We start from the raw sequence: 17,918 nt of genomic DNA on the forward strand, positions 1-17,918 counted from the left end.
TCCTACTGTTCTGATGTTACCATCGGTGCTAGGGTGAAGGGTAGCGGCAGTGCAGGGAAGTCTTGTGGGGTCTGGCCTCCGCATTTCCCTCAGGCACACAGTACCCTTTCCAGATACCTGCTTCCTACCTTCCTCTAAGGCATGCAAAGTCTGTTCCCAAAAGTGGCGTGGGGGCAGCCTAGGAGGTTGCCCATCACTGTAGATGAAACAAATCACAACGTACAACTTCCAACAGTGGTCACTGGGGCTTTTTTCTCTTTTTAAAAGGACTGCCAATACATTCTAGCGATCTCTGATGAAGGCAGTTCAATCTTTGTGGAAAAGGAAGAAAAAGCCCTACACTACAAACCTGCTAGTTCTCAGCATCCGCGAGGTGCCCTCAGACACACTGGGCCCTGCACTGCACCGTCCAACCTGAAGATGGCAGTCTTTTCCTAAACTTGTTCCAAAAATTCTAAGTATTTAAAGAACGTAGTGAAACCTTGAAAAATGACTGCTGTCAAATAATACCAAGAGAAAAATTATAATCCACTTAGGAATTTAAAGAAATCAAGACAAATAACTCATGTCAAGGGACGCTAATGTACAAGCTGGAACAGAACAAGGACAAATCGCCTACATTTACTTCTTGTCACGGTCCTGCCGGGAATGTCTGTACAGCTACCCCCAAGGCAGGCTGGGCAGCCTGCGGTGGCCCCTGGGGGGATAAGGAACGGCTGCGGAGCCAAGCCAAGAAAGGTTCCCGCACATTCAGCCCAGGAGCTTGCCTATCTGTGCTCAAGGTTCCTGCCCAGGAGAAAGTGATTCTGAAGTGAGTTCTCTCCTCAGCTCACTGTTCAGGGCACCAGCCCTGTTCTGGCCACCTGGCCCTGACATGCCACTTCATCCTATGCCCCTCGCTCTTTCCAGAGAGAAACATGAGAAACAAGCAACAAGTGAATCTCTCCTTCCAGGATCTCACACCAAGATGCATCCTTCCCACCTCCCACTCCCAGCACCATCTCCACAGAGGGGCTACTGCTTCCTTAGACAAGAGTATGTCTTCCCCACAGAAGTGCAGCTGAAAGGCCCACCAGCTGAGTGAGCAACCAGGAAGGCAGGTGCATGGGGTGCCGACCTGCCAAAGAAAGCAGAGGGGGCCTGGCTGGGGCCTCTGCGAAATGTCTATAGAACCCGGATTTTCAGATGCTTTCAGTGGCCTCCTTCCCAAAGGGTAATGAAGAAAGAGAGGGAGTGGCCAGAGCATCCCAGAAACACTGTGTACAAAGCACCAGCAGACAGGCTGCCGCCACAAGAGGGTGTGCCCTGGGCCTGGAGGGGCTCACAGGTGGCTCGGCAAGGGCTCAGGTTTGTGAGGGGCACAGGGGAGCTCCACACTGAGCCATCGTCCCCTTCCCCGGGAGACACTCCATCTCCTATGTCCTACTGGAAAACCAGGCTTAGAAAAACATGAGAAAAACCTGAGATAAATTCAAGGACTGAGCACAGCCAACTGTCAGACCAGCTGCAGCCTTCCTCCCCAAACCTGGAAGGACAAATGTACTTTCCAATCACTTATTCCAAAGCATGAGATGGGCACATTAATGACACCTGGGTTAGAATATCTAGGCTCTGCTATTTTTGAGCTGAGTGGCTTGAGGCAAGTTGCTTAACCTTTCTGGGCCTTGGCTTCCTCATCTGAGCAGTGATGAACCCTAGCCTGTATCCAAGGTCAAATGAAACAGTCAATGTGAAAGTTCTGCCCAGGCCACACAGAGTCGCATAGATGCTGGTGACCTGGCTTACTGGCATGAGATCACTTCCAAGCCCTGAACTACAGGAGAGAAGGAGCCTCTTTTCTGAAGGACCAGAAACCAGATTTGTTCAAACAGCCGTTCTCCACACCAAGATGGAGCAACTGCCTCAGCAGCCACTATAAAACTAGGAAGCTTCTCCAGAGACACCGGTGCCCTTCTCCGTCCTGCCCAGGATAAAGGCAAGAACCCTCCTGGCAACCGGAAATTGAAACCTTGCTGCTGCTTCTTTTTTATTTATTTATATTTTAGAGACAGAGTCTCTTCTGTCACCCACGCTGGAGTGCAATGGCACGATCTCAGCTCACTGCAACCTCTTCCTCCCACGTTCAAGCGAATCTCCCACCTCAGCCTCCTGAGTAGCTGGGATTACAGGCACCTGCCATCATGCCCAGCTAAGTTTTGTATTTCTGTAGAAGCAGGGGGTTTCACCATGTTGGCCAGGCTGGTCTTGAACTCCTGACCTCAGGTGACCCACACACCTTGGCCTCCCAAAGTGCTGGGATTACAGGCAAGAACCACCGAGCCCAGCCAAAACCTTGCTTCTTATCTTGTGTCTCCAACCTAACCCCCATGCACAGTCATCCCCTCTTCTTTCTTCCACAGGCCTCATCAATGTCATATGTCTTTAGAGCTGTCCTGATCACATTTTCCAAACCAAGACAGGATCTGTGTTCTGACAAAGGAATTTTAGTTATCTGTGAATTTAGGCCATTGAAAGAAGTATACAAATGTGAAATTAAATCATCCTTGGGCTCACATTTGACCAACTGCCTTTAGGAAAAAGAATCATGTTATCTGCAGGATATATCTGCAGACCTTCCATGCGGGCTCGACCACAGGCCTGCCAGTCCCCCAGAGGGGAGATCTTGGGCTCCCTCTGACTATGAAGACTGCTAACTCCCACCTCCACATCCAGGAGGTCCAGCCCCTTAGAAATAAAGGTAAGGGCCAGGACACCAGGCAGCAACACTCACTTCCTTCTGGCTGAGGGGGCTGCCATCACTAAGCCCAGTGCCCCTTCAGGAACTCTCTCCTCTCCTGGAGCCCAAATGAAATGTCCATCTGTGGATGGAGAACCATCCCTGCCCTTCCCATTTTCCATTTTCCAGATAATGGGGTGTCACTTTCTCATACACTGTGAAATTCAGACAGAGTTCAAATAGTCAACCCTGCCATCTATTAGCCAGGTCCCAGGTGAAGTTACTTAAACTCTCTGAGCTTTCCTGTCTCCAATACATATTTCAACAAGCTTATTTTGAGAATGAAAGGCAAAAGCGTTATTACCAAGTCAGTTCTTAGCAGTCCTGCTTCCTACTCTGTTGCAGGACTCTTGAAATTATATCGGCATCCTTGGTCTCAAACACCCAGTCATTACCATTTATCCTCCTCTTCTCACAGCTCATTAATCCACAAGGCTTTTTAATTTTATCTCCGTAACATCTCTCCCCTCTGCCATTTCCTCAGCCACGGTCCCTGCCCTGGTTTGGTCCTCATCAGCCACCAGCTGGCCAACAGTACAGTTTCCTCCAGCCCTGGCTCTCTCCTGAAGCACAAATCAGATCACATCCTCGCTTTAAAAAGCAGGGTGAGGTAGGAGAATACATATTCATCTTAGACTGTATATGCATTAAAATCTACAAAGCCTCATAAGAGAATAGTAACAGTGGCTATCTACTTAAGGGTAGGATAGGAATGAGAAGGAAGAGACGTCTCCCTTCCATTCTCTTAATGCTTGGAGATTTTTTGACCACATAAATTTACTACCTCTATGAAAAGTTTAATTGATTTTAAAAATTAACTGAGGCCGTGCATGGTGGTTCACACCTGTAATCCCAGCACTTTGGGAGGCTGAGGCAGGCAAATCACTTGAGGTCAGGAGTTTGAGACCAGTCTGGACAATATGACAAAACCTTGTCTCTACTAAAAGTTCAAAAATTAGCCAGGCATGGTGCCTCACGCCTGTAATCCCAGCTACTTGGGAGGCTGAGGCAGGGGAATTGCTTGAACCCGAGAGGTGGAGGTTGCAGTAAGTCATGGTTGCGCCACTGCACTCCAGCCTGGGTGACAGAGCAAGACTCCTTCTCAAAAGTAATTGAAAAATATTGACTCCTGTTAGAATTTCAGTAGAGTCCAAAGCACCTAGTGAGCACATTCTCGCAAGCTTGATCCCTGTCCAGATCTCTGGCTCAATTTCCTTTCACATTACTGTAAGACATTCAGGTTCAGAAGCATTTGTGGAGTGCTCAGTATGTTCAGAGATATTACTAAATGTAATTATCACAGTGAGCGTGGCAGCGATCCTGTTATGTCCACTTAAGACAGACTGGAAACTGAGGCTGAGCTGTGAGGTAATTTGCCCCAAATCTCAAACAGCTGCTAAGAATTCTAGTATCAGTCACCTCTTTGCTGCAACTAGAGCATGATGAAAGATAGGCTCTAAAGCAGCGGTCCCCAGCCTTTTCGGCACCAGAGACTGGTTTTGTGGAAGACAATTTTCTATGGGTTGGAAAAGGAACTCACAGGAAACCCAGAGTAACCATCTACCCAGTGTGGAAGGCCCTCAGAGGTCTGGCCTTGCTTGGGGAGCTCCTACTTTACAGACAGCTATTTTTAACTTTCGAACTTTGTCTTTATTTCTTCAAAAGTACAGTGATGTGGTTAAGAATACAGAGTGGTGGTAAACCTTGGCACAGTCACCGTTCTTGGAGATAGATCTTGATAACTTTATTTAGCGTTTCTGAGCTACGGTTCCTTTATGTATAGACTGGACATAATGCTCAGCATACTAAAACAGAGCTCATAAATGCTGGTGATCATTATTGACATAATATATAAATAAGTTTCTTGGTTGAGTATGGTGGCTCACACCTGTAATCCCAGCACTTTGGGAGGCTGAGGTGGGTGGATCGCTTGAGCCCAGGAGTTCAAGACCAGCTTGGGCAACATGGTAAAACCCCATCTCTACTAAAAATACAGAAATCAGCTGGGCGTGGTGGCGCATGCCTATAGTCCCAGCTACTTGGGAGGCTGAGATGGGACGATCCCTTGAGCCTGGGAGGTCGAGCCTGCAGTCAGGTCGAGAATGCAGTGATTGTGCCACTGCATTCAAGCCTGAGCAATGCAGTGAGACCCTGTCTCAATTAAAACAATAAAAATAAAAATAAATCAGTTTCATATGTTGAGCGAATGTGTGCCTTCCCTGATTGGGTTTGTTCCTGTACTGTGTCACGGAACTTCTCTTCTGCAAGGCAGTGAGTGCTTCCTCAAAATCTAAAGAGAACAATCTCTTTGCCTCTTTCTCCACCCCCAACTCTTCCCTCCTCTGGTTGTGTAACTCCCGCCTAAGTAAATCCCTTCTGTGCTCTCTTCCTGGCTCCTGCTCACTGTGGCATCCAGACCAAAACAGGCAGGAGACACATAGCCTGGTGTCCGGGCAGTTTGAGCAGGCAGGGCTTTGCCAGCTGCTGCCCTGTGGAGGGCTGGAGGAACCCACCGTGCCCCAGAATTGAGGTGGAGGAATCACTCCAGGCTTTATCAGGAAAACCACTCCCTATGTACTTTCAGGATTTAGCTGACAGCTCAGCCAGGCCAGGTTTTCATCTACCTAACTTGGCCTCCAGAAACTGGACCCTGATTTCAGGGAGGCCCCTTTTAAATAGCCCACCCTGGGTGGAGGATATCACACTTAACACTTGAGGTCCTTTGATATGCAACACTGAAATCATGTAGAAAGTGTATTTCCAACTCAAATAGTCTCTGTTTTTTACACTCTGCCTTCCTTTCTTCACCCTCTGCTGTTTTTCTCTTAGCTTCTAGTAGAGCCAAAGGTAACAGAGGGACTGATTCGCTGGTTCTCCTCCAACATAAACCACCACCAACTTGGGGAAGCTGCTGTCTGGTTTACACACGACACGGAGCCAGCAGGGGGCGATCATCCCCCTAATTATTCTCCCATTGGCTCCTTACAGCCCTGGACTACAAAAACAGACTACTCATCAGATACAAATGGACCGTACAGCCTTTTGGTCACAATCTCAGGATGTGGAGACCTGGATCTAAATCCTATTTCCCATATCAGTTGACTGTCTAACACTGGGCAAACTACTTCATAAGGATTACATAAGATAATGCATAGTGTTGGCACACAGAAAATATTTAGTAAATGTTGGCCATCACTATTGCTAGGAGTGGAGGGGTTGTGAAGAAGTCTTCAGTGTTGGCAAGGGTGACATATGTGGTGAGCCAACAAGTAAATTTCAGAAAACGCCGGTTCTAAGGCCACTTCAGACTAAAGAGGAGACAAACTAAGGTTCTTCTCTTGGCTTTGCTGGTACCAAAGTGTGCAACCATGTCTTTTTTTGAGACGGAGTTTCACTCTTGTCACCCAGGCTGGAGTGCAGTGGCGCAATCTCAGCTCACTGCAACCTCCGCCTTTTGAGTTCAAGCGATTCTCCTGCCTCAGACTCCCGAGTAGCTGGGATTATAGGTACCCTCCACCATGCCCAGCCAATTTTTGTATTTTTAGTAGAGATAGGGTTTCACCATGTTGGCCAGGCTGGTCTTAAACTTCTGACCTCAAGTGATCCACCCACCTTGGCCTCCCAAAGTGCTGGGATTACAGGCATAAGCCATCGCACCCGGCCAGCAATCATGTCTTATCTTCTCTTAAGAGATGGTACAGGCAGGCTGGGGTGCAAAGCTGGCTATTATAAGGCAGCATCTCTCTAAGCCTCTTCCATAGAAAGGAACAGAATAACCTACCTCACAGAGCTCAGTAAACATGAAAGAAGTCACTAATGACAAATAGCATGGAACCTGGCTACATAGTTTCTTTTTTTGCCAGCAATACCTATCAGTTCTCTTCTCTACTAAAAATACTTTATAACCCCTTGGGTCTAATGAGCCTAAGCCATTACATGGAAGTAGGGGGAAACCTATGTACATGTCTGTCTGTAACAAAGATCTAGAGAATCCAAATGCAAAGTTTAACTTGTTTAGGGCCCTTTAATTATTGGTCACTTTGTTTGCTTCCTTATCAAATTAATGTGGTTAATGTTGGATGTTAAATTTTAAGTACTGTATGCCCAAATTTGTTAAAATGTATCAGCTGAGTTTATTTTAGATGGCCTTAATGTTTCTGTTGTTGGAGTAAAAATATAGCAAAATTAAAGTCTGAGAAGTCACAAAAACTCTAAGAGCCAAAGAAACTATCTACATGATAAAAATTTTTCAGCGTAACCTTAGCCCTGAAGTACCATTATACCTTGATTGTAATAGCACCTTGTGTTTGTCCAACAAAGCACACAGTATTTAACTTGAGAGGCTGGTACTTAAGATACTGTCAAATGCTTTAAATAATTAATTCTCCATCATTTCAACTGGTCAGCCACCACTTTTTCCCTCTAGCACAAGAACCAACCTTCGGGCCCTCACATGTCCACTAAAATCAAATATAGATCCTATTCACAATCTGCCACATTCATTTGCACACATTAAATCACTTGTGTTCAACTGCAGAATGAGTGTTTGTAACATGGGAATATCAGAAGCAACACCAACAATAGCGACTGAGGTTAGGCAAAATAATTTCACAGCAGTGATAGAGCTCTGGTTGGTAATGTCTAATGCACATCACTTAGTACATAATACAAGCCAGAAACATCAACATATCTATTGGGGGAATTATTTTCTGAAATTATACACTTTTAATCCAAAAAGCAAGTAACTTTCAATTGTGAAGAAGGCTGGGGCATGGCAGTGCATAACTGTAGTCCCAGCTACTCGGGAGCCTGAGGCATGAGGATCACTTCAGCCCAGGAGTTTAGGCCAGCCTGGGGAACACAGTAAGACCCTATCTCAAAAAAAAAAAAAAAAAATCAGTTGTGACAAAGGACCATTATTCCACATAAGCAGTTAGCATCCCCTGACATACTGAGTATTTATTTGCTTGGGTAGTTCTTGTGTTCTCCACCCAAGTGTGGGCTCCATGAGAAAAAGAACTTTGTTTTGTTCACTACCGAATTTCTAACACCTGAAACAGTGGCTGGCATGCAGTTGGTGCTCAAAAAGTACTTGTTAAATAAATTCTAATTTCTCTCAGTCCCCAATTCATATCCCCTAAAATATAACTATCTTTCTCAAAGGGCCCAAGGGTGTTACACCAGGCCTGCCTTCATTTCAGGGCCTTTTAAGTCACGTGTTGGAGTCTATATAAGTCAAGCTTTTTTATTCAACAGCAGGCCAGATCCAGTTTACCCATTCAGATTATTATGTGTATTCTGAATGTAACTAAAACACTTATCTCTGACCTCTACTCTAGTGACTTAGTGGGTCCTGACTTTCCTACAATAGTCACCGATTTAATATACTGCCACATACACTTCAGCTTCATCACCTCTGGAATATTCTGCTCCCTTATTCTCTCCCTGTCCAATCCTCCATCTCTCAGCTTAAGGGCTGCTTCCACAAGGAAGCTTGCCCTGTTTCCTGTTACTTACAGCGATCAGTATTCTTCCTTCCTAGAAGTCACAGCACATTGCAATGATCTCTCAGATAATCATCTGTTTCGTGTCTGTCTCCCCTACTAGGCATTCTACTCCCCAGGGGCTGAGGCTGTGGCTGTCTGGGTAGCAATGAGCCCCTCTCCTGTGCAGCTTCTTGCACATGAATGTTTGTAGAATGGTCTGAATGATTCAAAATATTTAGCCCAACAAATACAACAAAAAAAGGCAATCAAGCCTTCTGGGCCCTAAGAGGTCCATAACTGGAGAGTACAGTTAACAATGAGGGAGCTACTACAATATTTTAATTTCTTTTAAAAAGAGAGAATTTTTATAAATGATTCCACAGTATTTTAACCAGGGAAGCAAAAATCACGTGGGGACTTTTGCCTTCCAGTGCCTTGGAGCTGTTTCCTAAAAAAAAAAAAAAAAAAACGGTCATATGCAAAGAGAAATTTGCTCACACAGGAGATACTCAGACTGAAAAGACAATTCAAGAGACCCTCAAAATTGGGAGGTGGTCTTTTACGATAGTGAAAAGGGGGCATTGAAATACAAGATTTGGGCTCCTGGTACCCTCTGTTTACTGACTAGATATCTTGAGTAAGTCATTTAGTATGTCTGGGCCTCAGTTTCTTTATCCATAAAATGGGGAAACAGAACCTATCACAGGAAAAACAGAACGTATCTGATGGGATACTATGAGGACGGAATGAAATACTCAACCACAAAGTACTCCGTAAACAACAAAGTGTCATGGAAACATGAGTTACAAGAGGCAAAAGCAGTATCTGGGCCAAAGCTCAGCCTTCAACCAAAGAACTAAGTCAGCTTCCCAGAAAGAACCAGCAGTACAGAGTAACGCAGGGCATCCTTCAGTCTGTCTTAATGCCTTCCACTTAGATGGATGGAACCCTCACCATCACTCTTCCTGTTAGCCACTCAGCTGCTTGGAAGGAGTCATCCAATTGGCCTTCACTTCTCCTTCCTGGTCCCAATAGCCCCATTTGCTTGTAACTGTCCTAATGGGCCCAATTTACATTCCTTCCCTCATTTTTTCCCCCTAATTTGGAAGCAGCTCTATTTTTCCACCAGCTCCCAAAGTTCACAATTTGTGGACAAAGACATCAGTGGGCCACATATGGGTTCTCCACTCTGGTGATGGCTGGTCAAGCCCCTCTGCCCCACGGGAGGCCTTTCCTCAAGCTGAAGTGCACACACTCCCGTGAGAGGTCACCTCCAGTTGTTCAGCATCTCAGTTATCTACCACAGGCTCTTAACTCATTCCTGACACTTTCTCCTGATAATAGAAATGACAGTAAGGCAGGCAACACACAGAGAGCCTGGGACTTAAGAGATGGGAAGGATGGGGTGAGATAGAGAATGTGGTGAGAGTTGGTGAGGATCTCAGAGACAAACTAAGGATTGGGCTCACCCACACACAGATGCAATGCTCATACTCACAGCCAAGGAGTGGGTGTGAAGAAAGGGTACGGGGCTTGTTGGGTGGGGAAGAAGGGAGGATCACATATGTATGGGAAATGCCTGGCTGAGAAACAATGGGACGATGGGTACAAGATAGGGGTGGGGGAGGTAGGAAAGAAGAAAGTGACAAATAGAGTCCAGATGCCAATGTTACTGGTATTTGATATTATAATGTGCTGCACTCTATGGCAAAGTGTTAAAGTGCCATTTTGTTACTTCTTCTTTTTTTTATTTTTTTGAGATGGAGTCTCGCTCTGTTGCCAGGCTGGAGTGCAGTGGCGCGATCTTGGCTCACCACAACCTCCGCCTCCCAGGTTCAACCAATTATCCTGCCTCGGCCTCCCGAGTAGCTGGGACTACATGAGCATGGCCATGTATTTTTAGTAGAGACGGGGTTTCACCATTTTGGTCAAGATGGTCTTGATCTCCTGACCTTGTGATCCGCCCGCCTCAGCCTCCCAAAGTGCTGGCCACTTAGAGAACAACTTGCTATCTTGAGAAAACAGAGTTGGAAAGAGAGTATGGAATAACAGCTAAATGTTTAGGCTTTAGAGTTTTCAGGACCTGAGCTTGAATCTCTAATCCATCAGAGATTAACTGTGTGACTTTGGGAAAGTTATACTGTTTCCTTATTTGTCAGTCAGTACCTAGCTTCCTAGGGTTTTTATGAGGATGAATTGTGATCACATATCTAAATAAACTGTGTGACTTTGGGAAAGTTACACTGTTTCCTTATCTGTCAGTCAGTATCTAGCTTCCTAGGGTTTTTATGAGGATGAATTGTGATCATATATCTAAATAACTCTGCATGGGACCAGGCATACGGCAAGGCTCAATAAATGTTACTTCTTGTTAAATTTTACAAAACATAAGAGAGCTTGCAAATGTCCCGCTCTCTGACTCAAGTATTCCCTACAGCACCTTGGGGTCCAGGACAATTATACACCTCTAGCTCTGCTGTTTTCTACAAATCTGCCAATAGGAATCCCTTTTTACTTAATCAAAAGGCTATTCTTTACTAGGCCTGTTTTCACACAGGATATTTGTCAGGCATGGAGCAGCGGTAAAGGAGGAAAGAAAGAGAAGCAAGAAGGTGAACAGTAAAAGGAAAGAAATCCTGGATTCAAGACACACCTCTCTGGGCACACTCACCGAGTCTGGGTCTCGCTGCTGCTCGAGAAAAGCTGAAAATTCCACCAGGCGAAGCTTGGTTGTGCCAATGGAGCGACCTTGCCAGGCAGGGACCGAGGGAGCTGGGGCTGATGCAGGCTCAAACCCTGAAAGAGCAATTGTCACCTTTGATGGTGGTCACTCACCTCCCCTTGGGCCTCAGGCAAATACTGGAATAGGGCTCTACAGATGACCCAGAAGGAAACGCCATCAGCCCCCTCTCCACCAGGTCTGGCGGGGAGAACTCAGGTGATGATAGATGCTGGCTGGGGACCCCAGTGATGGTGAACAGTCAGATAAGCACAAAGCATGTGTTCCTCATTAAGCCAACTTCAGCTAAAGTTAAGGGCTGCAGCATGAGGACATCCATCCTGGACCGAGGGGTCTACTTGGGGACCAAGCCAAGAATGATGGGATAATGAGAAGTGAATGCTTCCAAAGACTTCCTGTAAGACCCGGACATGCTGCGCACTTCTTGTGTTTGTCCATCTTCCTGAAGACTGTGGTCACTAGCACTATAGAATATTCTCTCTGAATGCTCCATGGTACTGGGGAACAGGGCAATATGTGAAAGCATTTTCAGTTTGGGGAATCCGTAAGGCAGAGCAGTGACTTTTATACTGTATACCTCGAGTAGTGCAAAGGAGTAATTCCACCAAGCCTCGTGCCAGTTCAGTGGGACACGCTGCAAAGACAGCCTCAATTCCTTGTGCTGTGACATCTACCTTTGAACCTCTGAGGTCAAGCAGTCACCACTTCTAGGCAAAGTGTGGGACATGCTTCAGGCTCTCCTTCTCTAGGCCAAACAGTGCAAGGTTTTTTACATGCATACGGGGGGATTGGGGGTACGCTTTGTGGGGAAGGAGACAGGTAGGCTGGACAGATTCATGTTTTCCACTTTGAGCTTCCATGTACTCTCTCCTTTGAAGAAAGGTAGCGGCACCAAAATCTACTTATCTAAGAAAGGGTGAATGAAACCCTATCTACCCTCAAGACTTAGACTGCCTAATTTGGTCAGTTTTTATTGAGGAATATGCTGCAGCAACTTCACCTTCTGAGGATAATCACGATGAAGGCTTCCTGTTTCTTATACCATCTGAAAAGCTCTTGGGAGATGACTGAAGGGAATCAGGACCTGGCAGAGGTCACCCCTGTGGCCCTCCTGAGCTCCAGGCTACCCAAGGATCCTGCAAGTCAGGGGCAATGTGCAGCTGTGGCAAAGTTGAGCATCTCTTGACTCAGGGAACAAAGTGCCAGACCCAGCTGTCAGCTGTGTGGGGCTGTGCTCCCAAAAGGGAGTTTCAGGGAGACTCACCTGGAATGGGGGCTGTGACTGCTGGCTGGATGGGGTAGGCCTGCTGCACAAAAGGCTTGACGCTGGGAACAGAGAGATGGCAGACAGAGTCAGAGATCACATCTGCAGCAGCGGCTATTATCCAGGTCCCACCATGACCTCCCAGTGGGAGGTCCTTCACTGCTGTGGTCCCTGCCTGCAGGTGGTAGCCTCTGCCTTTGCCCAGGCAGAGGCAGTTGTTCCATAAACCAACAGAGACCAGCAGCCAGCTAGGGATCAAACCACCAAGCCTCATGCCAGTTCAGTGGGACACGCTGGAAAGACAGCCTTAATTCCTTGTGCTGTGACATCTGCCTTTGAACCTCTGAGGTCAAGCAGTCACCGCTTCTAGGCAAAGTGTGGGACATGCTTCAGGCTCTCCTTCTCTAGGCCAAACAGTGCAAGGTTTTTTACAGCATACAGGCAGGATTTCCTTTCTTTTATCCCAAAATAGCCCTTATTTTCCAGTTTACTGATCTTTCTTTTCTTGCCCCCAAGGCATCAGTAGGATTTGTCTACTAGCCACCCTACCACAGGGCCAGCCAGAATGAAATGGGCTAGAGGAATACCTGTGCCGCCCTTTCTCAGGCAAGGAAGACCACAGCTCAGCCTTCAATACCATGAAGGAAGAGGGGTTCACTTCTTGATTCCAGCTGGACGACTGCTAATACTTAAGGTGGCAGTGAGGTGCTTCCACCTCTCCCAGATCTGAAAAGCCAGTCTCTTTTCTGCTAGGGGCCTCAGTAGACAATAAGGAGGGGATGCCTTCTGGGACTTCAGTGTAATGCTCCTTTCTCCTCCAGGCCCTGAGACAGTATGGCCCAGGAAAAGCTCTCCCCAGGTGGGCAGGGACCAGCCCCTAGTTGTCAGTGCCCACCCCTCAAGACTTACTCTTGTGAGGATCCTGGCTGCCCTGTTTGAATCATTCCCGGCCAGAACTGGAAGGCAAAATGCAGAGGCCTCAGACTTACGAGTTTACTTCAAAGCACAGTTTAGGATGCCTACGCATCGCAACCCCTGCTAAAAGACAGCAGGTTTGATCACCCAACAGAATCGCCTTGCCAGAGTGCAAATGCAGTCACCACTTGCACAAGACCACAACCTATATTCTTGGCCTGGCAACCCAGAGCTCCCTCTAGCTCCTCCTTCCTGAAAATCCCCCCAAGGGCAGAGGCAGGCAGCAGCTCCTCAGTGTTTTCCTTACACCTAAGCAAAGATCTGGGTGTGCTGCAGGGTGCTTACAAATATTTTAACTGATTGATTTATCCATGTACCCTCCCTCCATTCTGAAACATTCCCTGCATAATATTCTGCCTCAATAGCACTGAAGGCCCAGCAAGGCAGAGGACAAAGCTTGAACAAGGCCAGGAGCTCCAAGAGGCAATGCAGGCAGCATCTCCGCAGAGAGCTTCCCTGCAGCGATTGGTGTGGGCTGGAGACGCAGCATGACATAGAGGAGGGAAAGAGCAGCCTCAGGAGTCAAGCAGCCCTGGGGCTGATTCTTGACATCACTATCCATTCCACTAGGATCCCAGCTATCCAAACTCTTGTTTTGCTACTGAATAACCTCAGCTTTTTCATCTGCAAAATGGCAATGACAATAAGAAGCATTTAAGATTACCTGGAGGATTGAGATTACAACATAATGCTACGCTTCTCAGCCTTTGGTAGGTGTCAAAATTGTAAATGTTAATAGAATACCTTGTCCCTTTAGGGGCTAGCTGCCCCTGAAGACAGAGGGACAGAGACCAAGGGCCGGGAAAAAGATGAAGAGAGAAGAGGCCTGAGCCCAACCCAGAAAGGCACATTTAATTCCATGTCTTCAGGGACTCAGAATTCCTTCCTCTTCTGATTTTCTCCCTCTTTTCATTTTTTCTTTTCTTCTTCTTCTCCTCCTCCTTCTCCTATCCCTCTCTTTCTCTCTAGCTCTCTGCCTCCCTTCCCTCCTTACTTTCACCATTTAGACTCAGTTATCAGTTGACAAGGTAGCCTTTGCCCTCTCACATACCTGACCCACGTGACAAGAAATGGAGGTGGGAGGCTTAACACTGGCCCATGCCAACCCCAACCCCAGCAGCTGTCATTACTGGACTGAGCTCATGACTTACCCCTGGCGCCCCTGGGAAGGTCGGGCGTGGAATCCCAGGCAGCCCCAGCTTGTTGTGAATGGCAGTGGCCGAGACGATCTGGGCTGAGGACATGGCTGCCATGTGCTGAAGGGCCTTATCCTTTGCAGTCTGATCCTTGAAGGTGACAGTGACACACCGACTTAATACATAACGCATGGCTACCAGGCAGGTTACACAGGCACAGCCACGAGCACATGGACTAAAATACAGAGCCACAAAATAGGCCAAAAAAGCAAACATGCATGGATAAATAACACAGCCAGAAGGCTAAACCACACTCAACCTACCATACCTCTCAACATTTACTGGGAAGACCCAATGGGGCAACGCTTTTTTGTAGGGATTAAATCCATTTTCCAACAGAATGTGAAGCCTCTCAGAAGAGTGGACAATGTGTTTATTTAGCTTTTCAGCTTCCAGAAGGAGATTTCTCCAATTACTTAAAACATTTAAGGTAGAAAAAAAAAAAATAAAGGACCTGCTTTTAAGCACATGGATGGCAGGAGGGGTGAGCGAAGACATGTAGCTGTGGACTGGGGTAGGACCGTCCAGAGCTCGAGGAGCCCTATCTGTGTGTCCTGGCTGTCACAGGACCACGGTCCCAGGAGCTGCTGGGGTCATGCAAGGCCTGGAAGCCCTGCAGACACCTGGTTGGGGAGGCTCAGAAGCAGCAGGGGGTGGGGTAACAGGGCCAAGCAGCATGCTGGCGGGGCGCATGCTTTCTCAGGTATCCCCGCCGTGGGGCTAAGGCTACATGGGTTCGTACTAAAGCCAGGAGCCTAGGGGATGCTACAGGTACGTGGTTTCTCCTTTTCCTAAACAGATCTTTTCTAGGAAAGCCAAGGCTAATAACACAAAGCTAGCCAAAAAAGTCTGCCAAGCACAGCTAAAATACAGAATACTCAGTTTGGTGAAAATACTTACCATGCTTGTTACCTGGATACAATAATAAACAATTTGTTAAAAGGATTGCATACAAAGGGATGTTTTCTTTTCTTCTTTGGTTAAAAAAAAAAAAAAATATATATATATATATATATATGTACGTATGTACACAAACATATAATAATTGGAAACAATAAAATGCATAGGGGTGTGGGCCTTCTCACATTTTAGGAAGAATCAGTGATCCAGATGGCTATCTAGAAAGGCAATGATTGAGAAGGGCACCCAACAACAGCAATAATAAAAAACTACCCCCCAACTCCTTTGCACTGGTTCTATGGCTTCCCCAGGACAGACGGAGAAACAGTCAGCCTCCTGATATGAGACAGGTCCAGCGGGCACAGGCAGGGCTTTGAGCCTTGTAGGCATATAAAGGCTCCCGGTGCCAATAGAGGGTCTATACTCCAGGCCCAAATGCCATCAAAGCAAAAACAAAATGGTGACATCAAAATAAAAAGAGTGCTTTCCACCTCCAGGGAACGTCAAAGGGAGCTTCAGGCTAAGACACCAAGTACCAGCAGAGAGGGTGCTAGAATGCTTACTGATATAAACAAAGGTGATGAAAAAAACACATCAAGGCGTCACAAGCAAGGCCAAAGGAGTTTTTTAAAAAATCAAAGCCCATAAACAACTGTTAGGGGCTTCTAAGAAAGATCTGCTAGGTGTTCCCAGGGTGTAGATACTACTTTGCCCTATAACTGTCAGGAAGACCATGTGAATTTGCAAAAAGCTTACATTAACCTTTGAAAAACAGCCAATAAAGAAAAAGGGAAAGGGGAAGGGCCAGGCGTGGTGGCTCACAGCTATAATCCCATCACTTTGCGAGGCTGAGGTGGGAGGATTACTTGGGCCCAGGAGTTCAAGACTAGCCTGGGCTACATAGAGAGACCCTGTCTACACAAAAAATAAAATTAGCCAGGTGTGGTGGTGCACTTCTGTGGTTCCGGCTACTCAAAAGGCTGAGGTGGGAGGATTGCTTGAACCTGGGAGGTCAAGGCTGCAGTGAGCTGTGTTCATCAAGCCACTGCACTCAAGCCTGCGCAATAGAGCAAGACCCCATCAGAAAGAAAAGAAGGAAGGAAGACAGGGAGGGTGGGAGGGAGAAAAGGAGGGAAGACAGGGAGGGTGGGAGGGAGAAAAGGAGGGAAGACAGGGAGGGTGGGAGGGAGAAAAGGAGGGAAGACAGGGAGGGTGGGAGGGAGAAAAGGAGGGAAGACAGGGAGGGTGGGAGGGAGAAAAGGAGGGAAGACAGGGAGGGTGGGAGGGAGAAAAGGAGGGAAGACAGGGAGGGTGGGAGGGAGAAAAGGAGGGAAGACAGGGAGGGTGGGAGGGAGAAAAGGAGGGAAGACAGGGAGGGTGGGAGGGAGAAAAGGAGGGAAGACAGGGAGGGTGGGAGGGAGAAAAGGAGGGAAGACAGGGAGGGTGGGAGGGAGAAAAGGAGGGAAGACAGGGAGGGTGGGAGGGAGAAAAGGAGGGAAGACAGGGAGGGTGGGAGGGAGAAAAGGAGGGAAGACAGGGAGGGTGGGAGGGAGAAAAGGAGGGAAGACAGGGAGGGTGGGAGGGAGAAAAGGAGGGAAGACAGGGAGGGTGGGAGGGAGAAAAGGAGGGAAGACAGGGAGGGTGGGAGGGAGAAAAGGAGGGAAGACAGGGAGGGTGGGAGGGAGAAAAGGAGGGAAGACAGGGAGGGAGGAAAAAAGGAAAGGAAAGGGAGGGGAGGGGAGGGGAGGGGAGAAAAGAAAACAGAGCCTAACACTTCCATTATTTTCTTTTTTTTGTTTTTTTTGAGACGGAGTTTCACTCTTGTTGCCCGGGCTGGAGTGCAGTGGCACGATCTCAATTCACTGCAACCTCCGCTTCCCAAGCTCAAGCGATTCTCCTGCCTCAGCGTCCTGAGTAGCTGGGATTACAAGCATGTGCCACCACGCCCGGCTAATTTTTGTATTTGTCTTTTTAGTAGAGACGGGGTTTCACCATGTTGGTCAGGCTGGTCGTGAACTCTCGACCTCAGATGATCCACCCGCCTTGGCCTCCCAAAGTGCTGGGATTACAGACGTGAGCCACTGTGCCCAGCTACATTAATTTTTTATGTCTTATATATTACTCTGGCTGTGACTGAAAAACTAAGGAGCCTCAAATAACAGCTTTTCATGGATGCACAAGGTCATTATGAACATCGGTAATGACACCTCCCATGGCCGAGTGACACTCCAAGGGCCCTGCAAGCTGACAGGATTCTTGGGTCTCAATAGAATGGCCAAAGTGACTCAGAATGATCCTTTCGCTGATGTTATCTCCTTCTCATCAAATGGCATTCTTCGACTTGGGGCTCCATTTGCTAATCTGTCAAACGTTCTAACCTAAAGCTAGCTTCCTCAGCTCACCTTTTAAGATTTGAAACATTTCAGATACTGAGGATGCCAAGAAAAGGGCAAATCTTGAAGTGGACGGGATTTTATGATAAACTGACAAACTGGGCCCACACATGCAGACTTCAGTGTCAGGCGATCTACTGTTGGCTATTCTGTGGCTTCACCTGCTCCACGCTGGTCCACTCCCTCAG

The 17,918-nt window shown here is 47.2% G+C and overlaps 1 protein-coding gene across 11 annotated transcripts in view; it reads right to left on the reverse strand.

Annotated features, from left to right (window-relative positions):
• The window catches only part of LOC105486900 (TEA domain transcription factor 1), a 271,293-nt gene that overhangs the window by 49,579 nt on the left and 203,796 nt on the right, over positions 1–17,918 (reverse strand). For 6 of the 11 annotated variants that reach the window (XM_011750012.2, XM_071075087.1, XM_011750016.3 and 3 more), the window contains 4 exons: positions 14,393–14,527; positions 13,176–13,222; positions 12,267–12,328; positions 10,934–11,058 (listed from right to left, as the gene is read on the reverse strand). In XM_011750012.2, coding sequence (XP_011748314.1) covers positions 10,934–11,058; positions 12,267–12,328; positions 13,176–13,222; positions 14,393–14,527 — 369 coding nt within the window. Of the gene's footprint in view, positions 1–10,933; positions 11,059–12,266; positions 12,329–13,175; positions 13,223–14,392; positions 14,528–15,337; positions 15,350–17,918 lie in introns of all 11 variants that reach the window. The other 5 variants (XM_011750015.3, XM_011750009.3, XM_011750006.2 and 2 more) reach the window with 1 other exon arrangement.

Source organism: Macaca nemestrina, chromosome 12, assembly GCF_043159975.1.
Source record: "Macaca nemestrina isolate mMacNem1 chromosome 12, mMacNem.hap1, whole genome shotgun sequence".
Classification (NCBI taxonomy): domain Eukaryota; kingdom Metazoa; phylum Chordata; class Mammalia; order Primates; family Cercopithecidae; genus Macaca; species Macaca nemestrina.